Here is a 23,997-nt window from a genome sequence, read left to right on the forward strand (position 1 = left end):
AAATGCGTGCTGAATTTGTAATGGCGTCGTGATTGTCTCGTGGTCTTGAAAGCGGTACATTGCAGCGGTGATCGAAAAGTGTGATTAGGAAGCTTATGAAATTAACAATTACCATAAAGTTACACTTTCCTTTTTTATTTCATTTTATTATTTTTTGGTGATGGCGTTACAATGTGCAGAGTAAAAAAGCTACGCGGAAGCAGCTTAAAAGTCTGAAATCTACTCAGTCTTCAAGTATAAAAGCAACATGTCAAATTCAGCTTTATTCATTGCACAAAGCAGAAAATTAAGAATAAACAGTAATAATCCTTCAAAACAATATTCAGTAATTAAACAAAAAAAAAATTGTATGATAGACTGAAAATCTTATAATCATATTTTAATGTGCATACGCTTAGTCCCGCTTGATAGGGAATAATATGTAATCAGTCAGATGACTTCTTACTTGGGGAGCTTTGGGCTATTTCCATCAGTACCAGATTTTAATGAAATTCTAGCAAACCGATGCTATTCCTATTAGCTTAGAATTACAAAATAATAAGAACAAAAAACAAACAATAGATTACTTTTTGAAAAGCAGAAGATGTTTGTACTTATAAGCTTTATATTGATGAAAATATTGAACTTCTATTGGTGATATTCAGAAAACAACATTATAAGTAAAAATATGGTTCAGATATATAATTAGTCTGAAAATCTTAAAATAAAACACTGTAACACGATTGGTTGGCTTACATATGGTGTTATTATCTTTTTACCTATGATTACTGCAATTATAATAAAGGAATTTTCCTCGATATATATCCCTGTAAATTTAATAATCACAATAAATAATTTTGAGGGAGGAGTAAAGTCGATAAGATTGAAAAATAGCTAACCAGTTACGTGCTAATAATACATTAAAAGTTGGGTATGAGGGACAAGTACAGTTTCAAGTATTTTATGGAGTCTGAAGCTGCCGCAAACCATGGCGACATGGCCACTATGGCCAAACAATGGCGACTGACTTTTTAGCTGCCTCAAACTAATGGCGAGCTGCTGGTACCACGGCAGCAAATTTAAAACCAATGGCGGGTAAAATTTTGCTGCCGTAAACAAGGCATGTCGGCTGTCACTGATGGTGAAAAATATTGTGTAAGTTGGAACATTTTTCTTATGGATACAGTTTTGATGGGTCTGGGGTTAGGTTTCAGGTTTAAGTAGATATAATTCTGCATGATAAACGAAAATCGGGTACATGACTTTGTGAATATACCGGTAATACTGATTACTGAATAGCGCCATAAAACCATGGCGAGACACGCCGTGGTTCTCTGAGACTTGTGAGGGAAGCTGCGTCAAACGATGTTCAACCATATAACATTGGTACATGACACCATATAAACAGGGGAACAAAAATGATGCAAACGGAGATAGTGGACAAATACATAATGTAATAACTTTGCTCACTAAGAAACTGTTATTTCAAAAATTAAGAAAGTATACATATGCTAATCAAAATAATTTTAAGAGGACTTACAATACGACTAGCCACGTAAACATATAACTATCCGGAACAGTCAAGAATTATTAAACAACAGGTTTAATAAAATATATACAATTCAAAAAATACAAATTTTTTAGTGCAAGACTTATCTGGAACGACTTCTTAAATTGAAACTTTCTGAAAGGTGAACACTGCAGTCTTCACATATAACTTTGCTATAATGTCATAGTGTATTATTAATTTTGAGTCACGATATCCATTTGAACTTGTCCCAGGAAGTGTCTATCAAACTAAAAGTCAATATCGATTGTCTAGCTAAATATCATAAATCATGAATAATCCTTTGATTGAAAAAACGAGCAAATTTGATGAGCAATTATCATTCAGTCTTCAAAAACAGGAGTATGAATTTCGCACAAGATTAACAAAATAGTCTGAATTCATGCATCAAGTCTCTCTCATAATAATATGCTGATCATATAGAAAGAAGATTAGAAAGAATTGCTTCATTATATTGCCAGTGCGCTAGTCTTGTCAACTGTATTTATTGTCAACAGTATTGACTGTCAGTAATGGTGACAATATTTAGTCTCCTATTTTGATCTTGATTATTCTAATGTTTTTCCAAATATAATTCATGATTATGTAAATAAAGTTGCATTGCTGAATTTATAAAAACCGGACACAAATTTGAATAAGGAGTATAAATAATTTGCTAATGAAAAAGAATTATCGCACATCAATTACACCATCCCGAAATTATTATGGACGTACTTATATATAATCATCTTGAAACAAAGCGACTGAAAAAGGTATGAAACCCATTTCTGAAACAGGCAGTTTAAGTCACTACATTTATGATCCAAATTCTACTGTACTATCTTCAATTGGCTTGAATTCGTATTTTCCTCGGCCATCCATATGAAGATAATATTCATGATGCTTCCATAATGATTTTCTATGTGACACAGTGAAAAGAGTAATTCCAACTGCACGACAATGTTGGTAGATGAATCCTTCAACATCTACACTGACAGCACTTGTACATTCATCTAAAATAGCAAATTGAGGTTTGTGATAGAAAAGCCTTGCCATCGCCATACGTTGTTTCTCACCACCACTGAGAACATCCATCCAGTCTTGCACAGAGTTCCATCCACCTTCTCGTTCAAGAATATTTTCAAGTTGGACTTTTTGCAAAATTTCTTGCAACTGCTCATCTGAGAATCCATTTTTCAACATCTCTTTTTTTGAGTCTGGATAGATAACTTGATCACGCAAAGTACCCAATGTCATGTAAGGCCTTTGCGGAACATAAAACAACTTTCCTCGAGATGGTTTTGTGACCGTACCTCCAAACAGAGGCCATAATTCACCGAGAACTCTGAAAAGAGAACTTTTTCCACATCCATTTGGACCACAGACTAATACATTTTTGCCCGAGTGAACTGTAAAACTCATTTCTTCAATTAAAACGTCTCCATTTGGGGTCACAAGTGGGACTTTGTCAAAGCAAATAATGTAATCCTTGGTGATGATTTTTCCACTTCCAGGTACCAATTCCATGGATTTTTTGGATTTCCTCCCGTCTTTCTCATCATTTTTGCTGACCATGGTTCTTTCATAATGCCCTTCATTCAATTCTTTCGTGACTTTCATCAGCTCTGTGACTCTCAAAGTAAAACCCGATAACCTTGTCATTTCTCGTCCGGCAAGTACTATCCTGCCAATCGCTTGTGAGAGTCGTACCAACATACGTCCACTCGTATAATAATCTTCCAAAAGCTCTGAATGAGAATAATTATCAAATCTGTCATTCTTTAGATCCATAAATGGACGACTCACTATCAAATATCCACAGGTTGTCGCAGTGTATTTTGCAATGATATCATCTACAATTCCCATTCTGAAGCGGAAACCAACAAATTTCTGTAAATGATCATACAACTTTTTGAACGTTAGAAGAATGGTATTCTTCTCTTTCTCATTACCATTATAGAAGGCAATTTCCTCGCTATTGGTAATTAAACGAGAGTTGACGTATCTGAATTCTCCTTCCAATTGCTGTTCTGTCACAGTCAATTTTCCAATAGGTTGACGCATTCTCGTTAAAATCATTCCAGAAACGACAAGATATGCTATCATTGTTGCTGGCCCTTGTGCACCAATGGTATCTGTCAATCTATAAATGTAGATGAGAATGTCCAACAGCGGTTTACTGATATTTGAATACAAGTCGACAACACTATTGCAGAATCTTTCAATATCTTGAGTTAATAGTTGATCTGGATTGGCAATTCTATTATCAAGATTACTCATTTTATAATAAGTATATCCTTGAAGATAATGCTCATACATGTGTAATGTGAACTGCTTTCTGAAATGAAGTTTGAGTGCATTCAGTCCATACTTGAGCATTTGATTGGTTAGAGCAATCGCTGGTTGCATAGAAATATATTTAAAAAGATATCGAAGAAACCGGCTCCGATCTCTGGCAATAATAGAACTTTCAATTGACGTCCCATTTTTGATCATCCACACATCAAATCTTGTTCGCATGATCAACATCAAAGCAACTAGAATCAAAAGGCCAGTTTCTTTTGACCACCAACCAGGCACCATAATTCGTAGAATCTGTTTGAGTCTACGAATGAAATTCATGTCTATAGCGGCTTTTTCTTTGGCGCCATTTTTACCAGATTTTGTGAAAACTATGTCACTTTCTTTATCTTTAGATTTGGTTCCAGATCGATATAATCCTAAAAAGTGTGCAGTAAGTACCAAACCAGTTCCATAAGCAGCAAATCGCAAATAACGATAATCCGCCAACTTGCTTAGAACAGGAGCCATTTTAATAAATTACATATACGCTTGAGTACTAAATAGGAAAATGTGTCAGATTAATATAAATGACTACAATAAGCAGAAATGAGAGCAAGTCTACTGACCTACTTTGAATTTGAGCAAAACATGTAAAATTATTTCCAAAGTTTTATTTAAACTAATTTGTTAGGATAGGATTTACATATTTATCCTGGGCTGCCGAGGAGAGGAACCGACCAGCGGTTACGTGAACCTCCCTACTCCGGCGAGGAGTCCAGCAATCCTCTCGCACGTAATCAACCGTGCATGGAATTAGAACCCATCAGAGATGCAGTCGCGGACATATTCCTAACGCTTAACACGATGTGTCACATCGCCGAGCCAAAATGTTGTTGAATACTGAAATACTGTATCCAGGTATCACTGTCTCAAGAGAAGAAGCAGAGAAGAGAGCGGGCCTACTAATTTGCTTGGGCCCGTAGGCCAAATACAGCAGTACGGGTACTGAATTACCACACTGCCACATCGGTCTGCTGGTACCGTAGGCCTGGCCTACCTCAGTTCAGCAGTCAGTCAGTGCATTGTTTCAGTTTTCTGGTTTTATATGACTCGTATAACTGTATAAATTTGACTGATGGACCGGAAGATAAGATTTTATTTTGATTCATTCGCAAAAACAAAATAAACATATATACAAAAAAGATTAAGGCGACTGGGCAGATTTTTGACTGATGGACTGGAAATGTGCAACATGGGCGCAAAATGGAAGATTTTCAAAGATAGTGTGAAAATAAGTTTGGACGAAATTATGCTCTGCTCAAATATGTGACCAGATATACAAAAGTTAAACTGCACGAACTGATATTTGAAAATTCACAATCGATTTTTACATTGGTGTGTTAACGTTTTAGTAGATTTTACTAGATATATTTTTGCTACAGGGGTGGTGACTCCTCTACGACCCATGGGCCGGGGCCACGGCCCATCTAATTTGGCCACATGGGGCCCAATGGGCTGCGGCCCCGTCAGGAAAAATTCAATTATCTTACCAAAATTTTCAATTTTTACAAAATTGTCAATATTCAAACCAAAAAATAAACTCCTGTAGTATGTGTACCAGGTTAGGGTTAGGTTAGGGTTGTTCAGATTTTTTACATTATAGTTCTATTATGAGTTTGGGGACTGTCTGTGTTAGCCAAGTGAATAGTTTCTTTACACAACTTGATGGGCCGCGGCCCATAGCCTGATGGGCCGAGGCCCAATTTGATGGGCCGTGGCCCCGGCCCATGGGCCGAAGAGGAGTCACCACTTCCACTCTATTTTTGAGCATGAAACAGAAACATGCATTCGCACCTCATTCTAGGATTTTTTGAATTGTTTGTTTACATGCCGCATCGCCTTAATCTTTTGTGTATAGCCTATATGTTTATTTTGTTTTTGCGAATGAATCGAGATAAAATATAATCTTAAAAAAAAAAGTCATTTGATACAACTCACGTGTCATTCAGTCATTGAGGCATGCTTGGCTGGAATGCCTGCCCGCTCAGCTATTCTACAGGCATAAGCAAAAACGTCGTAAAGCAAGATAAGGATAACTGTATAGCCTACGTATAATTGCAAGAGCTTCCGTTTGTACACCTGTATGACATCAGCAGTTTTTGATAATCTCGAACTCCCAAAGAAATTGCGAAATACGCCACCTCTAGGTCGCTCAACGGCCTACAATGCATTTCATATTGCCCACGAGTGGGCAATGGAGATCATAAAATATGTGTACCGGTATGTAACCAATGACATTAAGTTACACAAAGTTACTTACGCCTGAAACTAGTTTTCGAGTTTTTCTGTTTGCTGTTTACCTTTTAGCTTTGTTTGTTTACTGAAAAAACAGCAGCTAATTACTATAAATCTTCCCTATGTTTTGACCATTATCCCGATCTCTCGTCGTCATTGTCTGTGCTTTTTTATTTACGGTATTTAGTCGTGTTCTGTGTTGTAGACGAAAGATCGGAATAAAATTGAATTGTAATTGAACACGAAATGGGCCTATGGATCGTTTTGTTAATTATTATTATGTTGTTGTTCTGTGGGCTTTATTCATGGTATTCGCACTTTGTGGCGTTTCCGCATTCGAAGCCGGTGGTCATAAGAAGTCCTGAAGAATGCAGTAGGCTACTGGTAGCTACTGTTGAAGATTGCATATCCATACTACTTCATCCATACCACTTTGTAATTTTTTTTGATGACTGAAAATAAAAGACATCCCCCAAAATAAGCCCTAGTGTCATTTTTCGAAAGAAAATTGAAATAAGACCGTTTTTATTCGGGGAAACACGGTACGAGTACCCTTCCTCGTCCGTGACCACTAAGAGCAGTGGTCGACAAACTGTGGACCGCGCCCAATCATGGGCCGTCGGGCATTTTCTAGTTGGACTCTAATAAATTTCAAATAGGACAGTGATATACGAAAGAGTTCTCTAAATTCAACATTACATCCAAATTTTTTGCCAGCTGGTTTATGTTCGTATATCAAACGATCTAATGACCTACTCTGCTTACAATAGCAGCAGTCATCCCCTAAAAACAATATCACCGGTACACAACCTGAGTATAATAATCTTCCTGCATCTGTCATAAATCCGTAGGCAATCAAGAGTCAGCATATTTTAATTTGCATCCGCTATCCTAATTAACCTAATTAGCAATCAGGCTAATTAGTAATTATAATTGCAAACACACCCTGCAGAAGGATCACAGCAAGGAATCAAGGATTTATGCCCAGATTTATCTAACTCTGGTTGAGCAATACCGGTGAAAGTGGCTTCGTGTTCAGCAACAAGTTGAGCAATTTGGTTTACAACTTCTATTGTATTTGGATCGGTGGGGTCTTCTCTGCTCTTTTCTCGCTCACCAGGTAGTTTCGTAAAATCAAACACGAGAGGAGGATTCCATTCATGAATATCGGCACCATCATAGCAAGCAAAATCTCCCTGTGTTGAACCACATCCCGATGGTATCGCTGTAACGTGTATTCATTTTAAGATTTGGAACTCGCATCCCAAGATTTTTGAGTTATTACACATGTACAAAGTTTTATGGTAGATAATATTTAACGATTTAAAAACGAGACACGTAACTTGTTTTTTAGCTTAAACCTCCAATCGGGATTGTCTATTTGCTTCTAAATCGAGGCAAAGTTGACGTTTGCCTATTATACTCACGCAAATCGCCCATAGTGTGGTAATGCAGTTTGTAGTTTCCATGGCGGACTCCCATAAGTCGGTCGGAACAGTAGTAAAACAAAGTATCACGGACTGAAGATTCAGGGACCAATTCTGTTATTAGTTGCCCATCCAATACAGTACCAGTGTTTTGCAAATGTACCAAGTAGTTGCTTCCACCTGTTAATGTATTTTAAAAGATGTGTAAAATTTTGATAATTGGATTTGGCTTAAGAAGTGTAGGATTCATTTAATAGAAATTGACTGGCCTGCAAGATTGATTATAGTTGTGAAGATATCCATGTGATTCACAAGATTATTGCTGGTTGTTCCGGGTTCAATAGTTCCAGGCCACCATAATACAGCAGGAACGCGATATCCTCCTTCCCAAGTGGTTCCCTTGCCGCTACGAAATATACCATTCGATGTGGTTGTTCGACAAAGCGGTGGTAGTGCACCGTGGTCAGAGGTGAAAATTGCAATTGTGTCCTGTTCAATTTCCAGGGTTTTAATTTTGTTTAAGACTTCTCCAACTGCCCATGACATTTCATTAATGTTGTCACCGTATTCTCCTGAATATCGAAAATTACTGACAGTAAAACTGGGCGCAAAAAGAGAAATCTTGGCGATAATAAAATTGAAAAGTTAAGGTTACAATCGGAGAATGAAAAATAACGGACAGAACCAAAGTGAATGAAAATGTCTAAGCTAATTTTCCCCTGTTGAAGTTGAATAATTACATCGTTTTTTTCTGGTGTCAAACGTTTTGTTAGCAAAACCATGAATATATAAATTACACAAATCAATAAAGTCATACCTCGACTCGATTTGCCACAGAATTGACTGTTGCAGAAATAATCCATATGAACTTGTGGAAAAGCAAAATACAAGAAAAACGGTTTGGCTTTATTGGCATCAATAAATTTAACAGCATCATCGACAAGTTTCTGAGTTAGATCCGGTAAATTTATAGGTTGCTCAACTACAGTATCTCCAGAATAAACAAAGCATGACTTCACCATGTCGTCGGCCGCCTGAATTTAAATTATCGTTTGATATATAAATAAAATGATAAAATATAGACTAATATCGTTATATTACCATTTAAAAAAATATGAAAGGACTGATTGTCATTTATCAAAGAGGTCTGACCGATTCATCTCCATAAATCAGTTCCCAACTAAAACCCTCCAGCAACGGCTGAAGAGGTAAATTTTGCCAGCAAGTATATGACCAAATGTTGCGATGGATCAGATAGGACATTGTAACATTGTTGGGCGAGACTGTCCCCTGTCCTTCTTTCATAGTTCACTTATGTCACGCTGGAGACAGATTACTTACACAGTAGAATGGGTACAATATAATATTTAGATGTCGCCTATGGTAGAATAAAATCCGAGAACCCCTGCCGTAAATTATTATTTGTACCAGTCACTTAAGTTCCAGTGTACACTTTGCAATTATGCATATCTGGCTTAGAAATGTTGATATTCTTTTATTAGTGACGTACGTTGTTAATGTTACAATTTCCTGATTGACCCAAAGGCAGATTTGTTCCAACGAAATCGAATCCATGATTATGCGGAAGATGAACTCCGTCAGTATTGCTTTCTTTATTGAGTCCTTCAAATAGAATTATTATGTGTATAGCATTAACATAACAACTTTAAAAATAGTTAATACTATAATTGAATATGTCTTTAGGAGATAAAGTCCAAGCTTGACTTAATGTTTCATCAATACCTATGTGATAACTTTATTCAATTCCCTGTACTTGAAAAATGTACTAGTAATTTATTATACCATGTTAATCAATTACTCTTGGTAAGATTTTTTTGGCATACTCGGTTCTCACAGTATAGAACCATATTGATTAAAAATCTCCTTCCCCAGATTCGCAATTGCCTTTGCCCGAAAATACCAGAATTGTAATTCATAGTTAGTTAGTTTGTTAGGTTACCTAAATGCCATTTTCCCACCATTCCTGTGGCATACCCTTGATATTTTAACGCTTCAGCAATGGTTCTTTCCGAATCTGGAAGTCCACCACTATCCCTTGGAGCAAACACAAGAGAAGAATTTCCATAAACACCAGTCCTTCTTGCGTAACGACCTGAAAAATGTGTTGTTTACTAATATATATCAATGTTTTGAGAGGCGGTCGGTCACACAGGATAGAATAAAGGTGAGCTCATTAAAGTGTGGGGTTATTTTATGCTGTGAAATCGTCGAAAAAATATTTTTGGCTTCGGATCATCATATTATGGCGGATTTTCACGAAACATTAACAGGGTCAGTAAGCGTGCAATTGATGTCACTGGGCCCACTTACCGCCCAACGATCATCACAAAAAACACCAAAACTTGTTTCCTTAAAGCATGTAGGTTGCATTGAAAAATAGTACTGTATACATAAATACCTGTTAGCAACGATGCCCTGCTAGGGGTACAAATAAATGCCGCAGAAGTCCACTGAGTGAACATCATTCCTTCTTGTGCCATTTGTTCAATAGCGCCAGATTCTTGCTCCGTGTTTCCATATAAATTTAAATCACCATACCCCAAATCATCAGCAAAGAATATAATTGTGTTCGGAGGTCTGGTAGATTTCTCATCGCGCGCTTTAGCCACGAGAAAGACGTAGAAAAGCAGGAAAGTGGAGAAAAAGATGCGAAACCTCATAATCGTAAAATACTATATATATTGAAAATAATTACAAAATTAATTTCTATTTCTGCATAAACTTTATCTCAATCCTGATTGACTTTTTCACTTCTTTATTAGATTGTGATTTATTTTGTAACATACTAAAGTGTTGGAATATTAATCAGAAAAAGAATCTTATGTAAGAAAAAGAATTTTATGTAAGAAAACTTCGTCGATTCCTAAATAACTGGACGCAAATAATAAACATTTTACCATCATACGAGTATATATACCAATCATGCTTTCCAAATGCTGTAACTATTTGGGAAATGTGGATTTTAAAATGAGAACTTTCACTCAGCGATGTGCTTGATTGCAGCACGAAGTGAAATATATCTATCCTGTTCCTATCTCAACACGCTTTGCAACAATTTCCCAGTTGCTGCCTTTATTTATATTACACAGAGCTATATAGATGTACATTTTGATGATATTTGATATCATTTAAATATTATTAAGTCAAGAATAAGAAAATTATTATTTAGTCCATTCATATATTATGCCAAATTATTTAAATCTGAATATTATGACGTGATTTATGCTCTATACAAATTACACACAAATTGAAGATACTTTTACAATATTTACTATTCTCGACCAATAATAATATTTAGCTTATAATCTTACTTTTTTACTTATATACGGAATTCTTATTCAAACAGATGGTATGTTCCCATACCTGGGGACATATATAGTCTTAGAGAAAACAACATCGACGTCACAACAAAGAATAATGAATATTTATTAAAAATATGTATGTATAATTTGCCTTGTGACCTATGGACATACTAGCTAGCATAAGTATACACAGCATGAATATGTATGTAACTTGATGTTTTTTCTGAATCAGGTTAATAACTTCAAATTTGCGAACTTGCTGCAAGATTACTGATTGAAAAATTGTTATTTTGCAGATGATTTATTTTATACTGCGGCGTCTCGAGTTTCCCACAGTTATATCACTTCTTGATTGGGTTTATTACTAAATTACTGATGTTTTGTAAGGAAATAGACTGTTTTCTGGTTTTTGTACCAAATCTCAAACCAGTAAAAACCACCCTAGAACAACTTCTCAAACCTTTTAATTAGTGATTTTGTATAGGACCAGTGTAAAATTCACTTCCATTTGTGCAAAAATATTTTTTGAAAGTTGGTTCTTTTCTAATCCCTAGATAATGTCAAGTTTATTAGACGGTTGTGCCTAAAATAATACTTGGGAGCCGTTACATTCATTTGCATCTTACTTATTCCCCCATTGTTCAGATCAATTAGCAGCCGATTCGACACTAATTTTTTTTATCTAGTCATTTCCCTAGACCTAAATTGATTCTTAACACAACCAGGGTCGGGTTAAGGCATGGTCTGCAGTCCGAAGCTCATCTTGTCTACTTACGTTTTCGACGTTGCCTCTGTTCTGTTTTCTGGCTTAACTACGAAGTAATTCGTTGAAAACGAAGTTTTGAAAACTTAATAGTCGGTTGAAGTAATTAAACCTATGCTTTGTCTAAATCCAGAAAACACGTCATTCAAATTCTGAGTAAAATTTTTTTGGTACTTAATATTTATACTTACATTCCGTTTGGTCATTGTACAATGAATGAGATGGCATGTAGGCGCAGACTACAGTGTTGCTGCATTCCTATGAAATAGGCAACTGTTAAATGACTACAAACGCGTGATATGCGTCTATTTTTTTATAAGTGATTAATATAATTTGATGACAATCTATAGAATCCCAAAGGACTGGAATCTCCCAAGCTAACGATAACGTCCAGCTCTCCCAAAATATTCTGCGGAATATAAATTTATCTCGTGGGAATCAGTCAGTTCTCAGAATGCGACTCGAATATATATCTCATCACATCACATTCCATGTTCCTAATATATTTTTTCATGAACGGACAAAACAAAAAATATTTATATAATTTTCTTTCGGATTTTGAATTACGCTGCAACACAACTTGTTTTTATCTTCATAAGTTCTTGCATTCTTTTTTAATTTAACTTATCAAATGATAAAGCATTTTATTTTACAGTCAAGCATAGCACGACCTGAACAGGGGCATCATTAATATTTAACTCCTATCTGAGTAGCTTCTTGCCAAATTCAGTTTTAGCCAATTTTTCATGCATCTTACAATTTACATAACAGATCATCTAATAAGTTATTAATTATTGAAAATTGAAATTAATGGAAATCCTTTTATCTGTGTTGCACTGATTTCAGTATACAGATTTATATAATGTTCGAAAATTACGGCTAATGTTAAGCTAATATAGCGCGCTAACGCATATTAGATTCTAAAATCGTACATGGGATGTAAATGAATGTCACTGTAAAAGTAGATTATTCAAAGCCATGACATTGACATTATCAACTGCAGAAATAAAACTAAATGCCAGAAACGCATAAGCTATCGCTACATCTTTACTTGAAAAAACATATCGATGGTCAACTGCATGTCCTCATCACACATTCAAGAATTAATCTATCAATAAATATTTTGTGAATTCTTAATAGGTAAACCTAATCAGCACTGATGCAATATGCATGGAATTAGTTAATATCAACTAAATAAACGAGAATATCCGTCGGAGACCGAAGACTTATCGATCAAAAGTTAGGGGATTCCCCATAACATCGCTCTTACTCCATAGTGACACCTTGTGTCCCATCACTAATTAATCAATAACTCGCTAATTATACGACACAATTCATCCAAAATCAATAAGCTTCTGGTCCGAGCTATGATGAATGCAAATTTTAAAGCAGATTCAACCACGCCTTCGTGAGATATCGCTTACATCTAACAGACAGACAAACAAATACCTATCAACATACTTACCGATCTAAAGATCGATAAGTAATAAATAAATGATAAATGAATATTGTAATATTATGTACTATATACGTGTTAGAACGGTTAGAACGAATAACGGTAAAAGCAAATGCAATATTCGGAATGTGTTTGTGATAACCTATAATCTTTGGCAAAAAGACAGTAACAAAATTCATTTACTTCCAACTAAGCCCGTTAAACGAAACGTTACGAACGGCACTGCCTTGTACTTCGCAGCAAAGAGTTGTTTTGGATTGTATTGATTACAGCGAGACTCCTAACAGTAAAAATCAAAGTGTATATTCAAGCAGTTTTGTGAGGCTTGTGTGTAGCAACTTTTCGATACAGAGTTTTCTGTGCCATTTGCTGTTGTTACATACACATATTACAATATGAAGATAACTTTCGTAATTGTGTTCTTTATTGGATTGGTAAATCTAATCTCAGAATCAAATGAAGAATGTGTTTTGCCGGTTCATGAAGAAATAAATTGGAACATGGTAAGCATGAATGAATGTGCTTTTGTGTGTAATTCCAAGAGTTTTGACTATAAAAAAAAAAAAAAAAAAGTTAAATTGCTCACAATCCCTATAGGATGAGGAAAATATATTAAATAGTAAATATTGTTCTCGTCGTAATTGGCTATTTGTTAAATATAAGGCATAAATTCAAAATTTACAAATTGTTTTTTTTTATATTCTTGTCCTTTTTTGTTTTGTGTATATTCTGTATGCTCGTGCGCCGGAAAAGGATCTTTATCATTGAGGTGATCAATCATTTTTAGGTTATACATTTTCAGTTTCCCAGGCACAGGTACTCCTCTTTCCAATCACCCAGGATAAATCTATTCGCATGCTATGATTCATATTATTTATTAAGATTCCAGGAACTTGGTATCACATTCTGAATGTGAAGGACCCTCTCGAACATAATGTACCGTGTTATGCAGTTAAAAATATGCGAGCACCAACAGCAATAGATGTCTTTGCTGAATTCAGATCAATTTTTAACGAAACCAGGTAAATATTTTAAGTTGAAATAAGCGTTGCCGAAAGCTAGAATCATGGATGAAAAACAATAACTAATAACTCCAAACTATCGGTATCTATAATATATTTAATTTTAAATTATACAAACTATCAAGACAACTTCCACTTTTTAGAGATTCAATTAGATATGGCATTATTCCTGTACACTGGACACATGGCGGAAACTCTATTGTGAAACTTGACGAAAAGTTTGGTGTGTTTTATTTTCTGTATCTTACAATTAGGTTGCATTAAAATATGTATAACTGCGGATTTGCAACAACTTCACCCTGGTTTAAATCATAATGACAATTACTTTGATCTTTGACATCAAGTTCGAATACGCTTTTACAGGCGATTCTGCAAGTGTTCCAAATAAGCGCACCGTTTTCTTTACTGATTTGCTTTTACTGTAAAAATATGTGGTTTCTTAAGAATATTGACAAAATTATAATTGTAGAATTATTTTCACGTTTTCAGAATTTTTGTGGCTTCATGAAGCAAAATCTATTGAATCTGGAAAGCTTGCTGATGAAGGCAAGAGTGATCTCTCATTTCATTTTTTACAATTGTCTGTTATAGTTATAGTTGGATACAAAATGGACATGGATCGTTTTGTTATTTTGTTGTTGTTGATTTCCTTGTTGGTATTTTTTTTTCTTCTTCTTGTGAAAAAAATCTTTTCAGTGGTTAAAGATTGTATTTCTCGCTAGAAGGCAATTACTTTTATTTATTTCAAATATTTCTGTGGCCTCTACGGAATTCGTTTTCTTTGTGTACGATGGCGTTTTCGAAATTAAAAAATGCGCACCGTGTGACGTTCCCTTTTGCATTAGTACTAATCTGTCTCGCAGCTGCCATACGGTACAGGTGGGTTACGTACCATTTCGTGTCCATATATTTAAGCATGACTCTGTTGTTTTAACCACTAGTTTATCAACGCTTAATTTTTTAGAGTTGAGTCGGAGTCGTTAAATGTTCAAATTGAAACAAAATATTTGTTGACTTTTGAAAATATTTCTACTCACAATATCGCCAACCCGGAATCAGAAGGTGATTAAACAAAAAATGGAATGCTGTTGTCGAAAGACGTTCTCAATTTTTTTGATAATCAGTGTTGGATCTATAGTCAAAATTAAATGGGTGGAGCGTAGTTAGTGTCAAAAAAATATTGTGTTCTGCTTTACTCATTTTAATTATTGAACAACGTTTTATTGCAGAAATTAAGGAAATGTACAACAACTCTATGAGTTGCATGACGGATTACGAACATTACTATTTGTGTTTACAGTGTATTTCTGGTGAGCATAACAGAATAATTAGATTCCCTACAGATCACATTTGAAATGACGATACCCGTAAGCTTGTACATTTTTGTTTGGAGCTAGGCGGGTATACAGAATCCTTATTTTAAAAAATTTTCTAATTTTGATCTAAAATGTAAACAATTTAAATTCGATTTTTGCATGATGTAACCGAATTAGTGTCTTCATAATTTAAGTAGACTTCCACTGTAATGCACTCATGGTTTCAATGAGCATGAATATGCAGATTACATACTCCAGGTGTATGAACTCCTCATGCATAGAAAAATCTAGTTGATCATGTTTCGTTTGAATATATGTGAAAATTTATAGTGTTTTGGGTGAGACAGTCCTGATAATTTCGAGTTCATATGTTTTGCAAAATTGTAAACAAACTTTATGCATTTTCAGGTGAAAGGAATATCTGGGCTCACAGTCGAAATCCTCATCCAACAGCTGAAGATATTTTGCGAATTCATAACGTGCTAATAGACGTTGGAAATGGTTGGAGTGAAATTAAATTATTTCATTCTGGTTGTAGCAATATTGAACTATCAGAAAACGTTATTTATTGAAATGTTCAATTCGTGGTGATTTGTTATTCAAGTTATTAAAATGATTAGACAATAATTTCTAAATAATTTTTATCATTTTTTCATTGCACAAAGTTTACAAAATTTCCTAACCCAAAACTATTCAAATGTGACCTGTGCAAAATGTAATCCGTGTTGGGATAAATTTATTTGGCTTCTCACGCAAAAGCACATTGCATAACTGTGTTAAATTCCATTTATTAAATTCTTCCACTTTGCATTCGGTATTATAATTAATGTTTAGTTCTTTCATTTTCTACTATATTATACAAGACGATAGAAGGTCATAAAGAATGGTTCATATACACAATTTTTAGCAATATTTGCATGATAACTTGAATAATTAAATTATAAAATTGTATTTCTTGCTTAGGTTGATGGGAAAGAAAGTATATCGAAGTAATGTTGTTAAGTTAATAAAAAAATGAAAGCTTAAAAGACCACCGAGAGTTGTAGTGCAGAGGACAAATATTTGATAATTTGAATTTGTAACAAAATTAGCGAGTGACAAAAAGATATACCGTAATTTTCTTGTCTATATGCGAGATATATATGCGTGTAGATGCGATGTGTACAACAGAATTCTTAGCATGCATCAGAATATACCTGATACATGCTATTTCACAAATCGATCTGGGTGATATCGATTTAGTCAGTTGGATTGGTAAAGCTTTTAGTTTTGTTTTCTGGTCGCGTTCCAAATTGGTCGTGTTATTTTTACATTTATCTGACAGCTGGCGCGTGGTGCTTTTGTTTTAAAAGTGACCATATATGAGCATTGTGGCGTCATACCATGAAAAACAATAAGAAAATAAAGGCATTGTTATCCCGAGTGATAGCACGAATGTAAGCATAGTTGAGCAAGTCCCACTTCAAATATGGCCCCATGTAGTTTTGGAGTCGAAATGGTCGTGTCAGGCACGGTCGTTTATTCGTCATACGTGTATTCTGCTTTTAAATTATTTTGCTGCTCGGGGTCATGTTCTGCCTACGTAATATTAGCTCGATTACTCAACAATCAAAATCTTAACTATCCTATTTCGTGAAATATCCACCAGCTTCCGTATTGCTGGGAAAGATGTCATTGGTTAATTGTTCACAGTACCACCAGTCGCGTGATAAACAACTACAAGGCTATGATTTCATAGTAGAATTCATTGATACCAAGTCATCTTTTCTTCGACAAGTAAACTGAAACTACACAGCATATGAAATATGTTAAATTTTACATTTATATAATACAAGATGTAATACATGTTTTTTTAGAAAAGATCAATACATATATATACACTTACAAATAATGACAACAAACCATATTTCTAAATAGTTTTGTTAAAAAGTTAAGAAGTCAAATTTGTTAAATCTTGGGGACTTCTATATTCTTCGGAACGCTCCTTTGCTGAGCAGGTATTGGCTTTAAAAAGAGGACACAGCCTCTCTTTCCAATCAGCAAAACAAAATAAAACGCAGCACAAATTGATTACTATATTCCAATGATAAACTGCTGCAAAACCAGTTGAAAATAGAACCGATATTGCAAGAATGTCCGTAACTATTGCTATTGGTGTAATGATTAGAGATCTAGTCAATAATTTAATGAGATTTGTTGGTGGATTTTGTCCTGTGAAGGATTTTTTGAAATTTCTCCTGTGGCGAAGTAAAGGCACTAAAAACAATACTAGGGTAGCAATTTGCGTTTCAACTTGGAACAATAACAATAGAAGCATGGTCCAAACTGGGAAGCATGCAGCGTCTGTTAAATTTTTTATCATCACTAAATACCAAGTTACAAAAATGACCAATATGGCGAAAAACAACATAAAAAAGCCTTGAAATGAACTGAAAAATCCTAAAAACTTTGACGAAAGATGTTTTAATGAAGGAACAGTATGATACATTGTTTGACGAAGCCACAATACAAAATAAACAGAAAAGTACGAATAATCAGTCAATAAAGCTTCACTCAAAAAGATCGCTGGTGTAAATTGAAAGAAAAGTAAAATCGTTAATGCCATTCTGGATATTGCAATCAATCCTGTTACAACAATAACCATACTCATTACTGATCTGAGATTAGATGCTAATGAAATATTTTTCAAATTTCCGATTTTGTACAGTTCATTGACGATCAGTACATATACTTGGCAGAGGGTAATGTAGATTAAAACAACCAGTGTAGCCACATCCAGATAAAATTCCCATGTATATAATTTATCCGATTGTTTGTACGATGGTTCAGCATCAGATGAGCAATTCGTTTCAAACATGGTTCCAAAAACTTGCAGACTTCAGTGCGTGGATACACTTTTCAGATGTATTATAAATTTTTATTTTTCTAGAGGAGAAGAGATAATAAATATCATATTTATTCAAATTTTTTACTTCACATGATCTTCGTTATAGAATTTCAATTTCATGTTATTTGAGTCTAATTGTGTCTAAGAACGCATACGGAATGGTAAATACGCTTAGATTCTTAAGCAACTCACTCTGAAATACTTGTACATAATAGGAGTAACTAACAAGCTCATTCGGACAAAATACAATATTTAGAGCAGTGGTTTTCAACCTTTTACGGCTCGTGGCCCCCTTCCGGAGGCTTTTTGCACTCGTGGCCCCCCTGTTCGTCATTCTAAAAAAATTGATGTGTTAGATTGTATTATGTATTTGCGACCTTTTATAGAATGCAAAAACAAACCATGGGTAAAAAAGTCAATGCTTTTTAGATTAGTGAACGATCATTGAAAATCTTGCGCTTGGGACTGTCTGACTAGGTTCCTTATATTAGGCACCGCCTTTGATATAGTCAGGTGATTGTACTGTCAACATCAGGACGGTTCCTAGATTTTGCTTTGTTGGTAACAAGATCAGAAAAAATAGATTCGCACAGATAGGTTGTGGTAAATTGAACTAGCAACGAAGAAGCTTTCTTACTAAGTAGTAGGTAAGAATCACAAAGGAATACCCAGAAACTCGAGAAGTCTTCTTTGCTTGATTTCAAAGCAAACTTGTTAGCATACATCGGCAGCCATGTCATCAATAAAGTCAAAGCCAACATAACTGTCGTTCCATTTGGGGATTGGGAATTTACATATTAGGCTTCTGCAGTTATAACATGATATCGACCGTTATCTCGCAGTTTCGCGAAACTGCCCGTCTGCTGTTAGATGGCCTACCAACAAACTATTCGGATTAGTAGATTCAAAATTCCATTATGATCAAACAATTCGCACACACAAAAAAGTGAATACACCTAGTGACTGGAGTAATAAAACTGAGGTGAACGGGGACTTTTCTTTTAAATGAAAAGAATGCAAACGAAGTCGCTTTATAATAAATTATTAGCCTTGTGTCGTGGCCCCCCTTGAACTGCTTCGTGGCCCCCTTGGGGGGCCCCCGGTTGAGAACCACTGATTTAGAGGATTACAAATAATATCGTATATATATATATATTCGTCTCGGCCATTTTTCATTCAAATTTCCGCTTCCGATGTCTCTCGTATTTTGCCGTAGCCTAATGTTTTGCGCATTTTAATTGACTTGCACTTCTGTGACAAATGAAACTGAAAATCTTATGGTTTCAACTTCTAAGTTCTATCTTGACATCACGTCATATTCTTTAGTCGCTGTCTTCAACTTCACACGTTTCTGCTTAGAGACAACACGCATACGAGCTACGTTTGTTTTACGCTATTTCCTATGTGCTATAAATCTGCTATTCTTCTTTTGTAATTTTTCAAAGTTTAAGTTTAAACAAGATACTAAACTTTAGAATACACAGAAGAATATAATCTTTTAAAGTATAAACTTCAGAGCGATCTATTATTTATAGTTGAATATAAGAAACGCCCCGAGTCATTCGGAAATGCGTGGTTCGTCACAACGACTGTTTACAGTTTATTGTACATCTATTAGGAATTTATATTTTATAAAAATAATATCCTGCATAGCCCTAAAACAACCAAAATAGCTGAGATTATAATTGATATGCCCAAGATATATATATAAATTTTAACTTGATCCCTTGCCTATCGTATTACATTTCAATATTAATATCTTATCATATCATATCGTGGTGATGTCAAGCAGTTTCACACTTTATAGCCAATTTAGTAAGAAATTTCCAATTACTAAAATCATTTGCTCTTTTAAAAGCAAAAATAAAATTATTTGTGAAACTCGAGAATCACCCAGTCTGGATGCAGTTTCTCTTGCTCAACACTTAGGTTACTATTGAATTGAAGTAAGCAGTAATAAAATCATTCCAAGAATGTCTTGACTGTTATGAGTCATTGAATGCGAATGAACTGTTAACATAATGACTTTTCACAGTTTAGTGAGTGGAGTTATTCTAGGTAATCTTTACGGCGTTTAGCAACTTCGATAATTTTTTCTTCCTTTTCCTATCTAGATCGATTGGTGATTTCTTATTACATTTGTCATTTACGTGCATAAAATACCGCGTATTAGTGATTACCTAATATTTCTCTTGAGGTACAGGAACTAGTATGCTTTCTATTATCTCATTAAATCATCACATCCATCAGTTTTCATTTGAATTATTGATGAGTTCAAGATCAAATGTATTTCTCTACATGGGGTTTTATTTGCGAAGTCTTGAGTTAATTTTTTGCTGGCTCATCCAGTAAATATTGTTCAAAATGATACTTTTTATAAAAAATATAAGTTGGTAATTGATGTTCAAATTGTTATTCGAAAAATATATTAATTTGGTCAATCCCACGTATGCCTACAACACAAGGCAAATCTAAATATATATCGGGTTATTCTATTTTCAAATAAACAACAAAGAGTCAGCCTGGTGATTAGTAACAAAATATGTAAATAGTGATCTAAAATGATCCAAAATAAATAATTAGGTGCGGTCCAAATCCAATACTCGAAAGGTCCGGATTGGGACCGCGGTCCGCCAGTTGAGTAGCCCTGGTCTATAGCACGCTTATCTTCGCTATAAGCGTGTTGATTGGGTTCGTGTTGGCCCGGGCGCAACATGATCGTTAATACGTTATTTGCTACATATGACCTGAATTTGGCAATTTTTCTAAAGTTCGGAATTTTTTTCAAATAAGATAAAACAACAAAGTAACCTAAACCTCTATACCTACAGGTGAAATGTTCTATCACGTTTAATTTTATTTTATAAATATATTGGTAATTATCTATAGAAAATGAAAGAAAATACAATGTTATGTTATAAGGTCGCCGATGACGTCATTAAAAAAATGTTGATTCGATATTTAGCGGAAGTAAACGGTATAAACATTGATCGAACATGACGGTACTTTACCGACAAGAACTTGTTCAAACTAGATTGTGTATTGTAGAACCTAGGATTGTGTAAGTAAATAGTTGTCTCATAACCGTTGAGTTATAGATATAAGAATTGATCCGATTACCTAATACCTATCTGGATTCCTGTCTCGATCACTTCCGGCATGGAAAGGAAATAGCAAAAAGAATAATAGCCTTATAAACCACGTTGGTTTCGAAATGCTGAAGTATCGAGAATTATCTAATATACTAAGAGTAGCTAAAAATGGCAATGGCATTTTAATGCGATATATAAGCCAGCTTCAATGAAAACAATTCCTTCTATTTTGCCAGGGATTGAGGAAAGCCGTTTCTGAAATGTTTTAAAGTTTATTTTCAAAAATATGTCCATCCTTGCTAAAGTGATTGGTTTGCCGTGGGGTGTGCCATAAAAAGAAACGTTGTTTGTAGGCTAACTATTTTTATGTCATGATTCCGAGTTTTAGAGTTCGACACACTTGAATTTTAATCACGGAGATCCAATGGTGCACTGAACATCAGATGAAAATCACTGTATCGCCCTAGCACTACTATGTGTAAATACTGATGGGGCCGCTGTATTTTGCGAGGCCAAATTATGTCAAAAGTTCTTGACAGGAGCTGCCCTAGAGTGGTTTTAGTTGGTGCTACGGGAACTCCCTTAAGTATATAAGTCAGAGTAATGATATTATCTTCTTGGGTTATCAACTTGAAAAACTCTTGCGGTATTGCGCATGCAAAAGATCCTGCACGGTTGATGGGAGATTGGGCTTCGTGAGCGCAGTTAAAAAGGAATTTCCACGAGAACCTACCTAATGTTTAAACAAGCGCTACTTCAAGGCAGCTTGAAGACAAATTTCAAGTACACTTAAAATAAGATAAGATCAACCACCTTTTAATACCCGATGATAAGTGAGGCGTTCGCGACAGACGTGTCGGCTAACTGATTTATAGGCTACAGGATTTATTAGAAATGAGTGAAGCTTTCAATATAACTTTGTTAGGGACCGGTTTAAACTCGTTTCTACTATTACATATTATACTACAAACTAGAAGCATTGCTATTTTACACCCCGCAATCATTAAACTCGCTTCCTCTTGCGCAAAAGCATGAATATGTATAAATTTCAATTTTGCTTTCATTCTATTGTGCCCGTTTGCCTGAATGGCTAACGAAAAACGATTTGATTGATTTCTAAAATTCGATCTTAGTATCACAATCAGCAATCATTGCTAAAACTTCCTATACGTACACTTAAAAACTTTTTTTCTAATAATGTTGACACTATTCTTCCTAAAAATGAAAAAAACCCCACAAAAATAGATAACAATTCGCATAAAATTCCACAAAACGATAGTCACGCAGTTCCTCTTATATCGAGAATTTCACATATGTGACTGTTCATTGATAGAAAAACCTATAAGCAAAAATGGAAGATATTTCAACCAAACCACTGTATGTAAGCTTTAAGGTTAAAACGATATGGAATGAGAAAAAAAAATCGATATGTACATTTTGCCTGGACAGTGTGGTCGATATTATGATAAGGACTTGATAATTTCTGAGTTTTTAGGATTAAAACACTGGTACTTGCCAGAATGTTATCTAGAAAAAAAATCTCGATTGGTTTTATACATGATGTCTCACTCCTCATATGCACATCCGCAACTGTTTTGTTTCTGACTGTTTCGTATAAGTCAGGGGTGGCCAACCTTCTACCGACCGCGATGGACTGATCGGTAAATAAGGTCCTATATACAAAAATGAATGGGCACTGAATGTGCAGATAACTGTACACACGCATACAAAAAATTCGCAAAATCGTCACAAAATTTTTATTTTTTATCTTTTATTCAAGTTGTAGATTTGAATATTTAATTGTACCCGGAGTAATTGATTCATTATTTATTTAAGATTTATTTACATCATACAATTCAGATAAAGAACGTGCCTAATTTTTAGTCTTAAGTGTTGAAAATTCTTCAAGAAACCTTGCCAAGTATTATCTAAACGGCGAAAAATAAATATTCTCAAACCATGAATGTTACATGACTGCTCAAACTTCAGTATCTAATTTACAATTTCCTCCAAACGCGATTCTTCGCTTGATTAGAATTAGAACAAATTGGGCATTTTGATGCCACTGCTACCATTGCGAATAAAATTTATCACACTACTCCTGGAGTGAGACAATAACTTTCGCTTACTGCGGAAGTTATTGTAGGATCGTTTGTCAGTCTAGACCAGGGTTGCCATCTACATAAAAAATTTAAAAACATCAAAAAGCCAAACGTGGAAATATTAGGCGGACAGCATTATTTTTCAATTCAGGTATATACAATACACCAGGGTCGTCCAACCCTTGGCCAGCGGGCCCTATGTTGCCCGCGAAAGCATTTCGAGTGACCCGCGCTATATTTTTTAAAATTAAATAAAAAAAATTGGAATAAAATTATTTTTCGAGTAATGTGAACAAACGTTTTGTTTATTTTCCTGAAATGCGCTCTGCCAGCCCTTTCAAACGAGCCATTAGTGCCATTTTTAATCGAAACCAACCGGGAGGAGATATCGATAATAAAGGTGCCATAGCCGCTTACACACTTGGTCTCTTACTACTCTATATGACGTAATCGAAAACAACAGTTTCATTGGTATAATAATTGAGAAAGTTTGGTGTGCGGGTACT

At 34.9% G+C, this 23,997-nt stretch overlaps 4 protein-coding genes across 5 annotated transcripts; 1 reads left to right on the forward strand and 3 right to left on the reverse strand.

The window, feature by feature from the left end:
- Positions 1-248: 248 nt before the first annotated feature.
- LOC120332433 (ATP-binding cassette sub-family D member 3-like) lies at positions 249-4,422 on the reverse strand. The gene has a single exon (XM_039399675.2). It carries the CDS (start codon positions 4,334-4,336, stop codon positions 2,342-2,344), a length of 1,995 nt encoding a protein of 664 aa, XP_039255609.2. The 5' UTR covers positions 4,337-4,422; the 3' UTR covers positions 249-2,341.
- A 2,584-nt stretch (positions 4,423-7,006) lies between these two features.
- On the reverse strand, positions 7,007-7,707 carry LOC144431438 (arylsulfatase-like). The gene is made up of 2 exons (XM_078119578.1): positions 7,531-7,707; positions 7,007-7,328 (listed from the first exon to the last, which is right to left on the reverse strand). The coding sequence occupies exons 1-2, from the start codon at positions 7,583-7,585 to the stop codon at positions 7,024-7,026; spliced, it is 360 nt and encodes a 119-aa protein (XP_077975704.1). The 5' UTR covers positions 7,586-7,707; the 3' UTR covers positions 7,007-7,023.
- LOC120332823 (arylsulfatase-like) lies at positions 7,701-10,211 on the reverse strand. The gene is made up of 5 exons (XM_078119428.1): positions 9,950-10,211; positions 9,491-9,643; positions 9,041-9,153; positions 8,348-8,564; positions 7,701-8,102 (listed from the first exon to the last, which is right to left on the reverse strand). Exons 1-5 carry the CDS (start codon positions 10,209-10,211, stop codon positions 7,777-7,779), a joined length of 1,071 nt encoding a protein of 356 aa, XP_077975554.1. The 3' UTR covers positions 7,701-7,776.
- Positions 10,212-13,121: 2,910 nt separating this feature from the next.
- On the forward strand, positions 13,122-16,361 carry LOC120332637 (uncharacterized). Of its 2 annotated transcripts, XM_039399931.2 has the most exons (6): positions 13,150-13,575; positions 13,955-14,094; positions 14,238-14,317; positions 14,584-14,640; positions 15,324-15,404; positions 15,819-16,361. In XM_039399931.2, exons 1-6 carry the CDS (start codon positions 13,468-13,470, stop codon positions 15,980-15,982), a joined length of 630 nt encoding a protein of 209 aa, XP_039255865.2. In that variant the 5' UTR covers positions 13,150-13,467; the 3' UTR covers positions 15,983-16,361. The 2 variants fall into 2 exon arrangements, with proteins under 2 accessions (XP_039255866.2, XP_039255865.2); XM_039399932.2 differs by lacking the exon at positions 14,584-14,640 and having other exon boundaries at positions 13,122-13,575.
- The last annotated feature ends 7,636 nt before the right edge of the window (positions 16,362-23,997 follow it).

Source organism: Styela clava, chromosome 13 (genome assembly GCF_964204865.1).
Source record: "Styela clava chromosome 13, kaStyClav1.hap1.2, whole genome shotgun sequence".
NCBI classification, from domain to species: Eukaryota; Metazoa; Chordata; class Ascidiacea; order Stolidobranchia; family Styelidae; genus Styela; species Styela clava.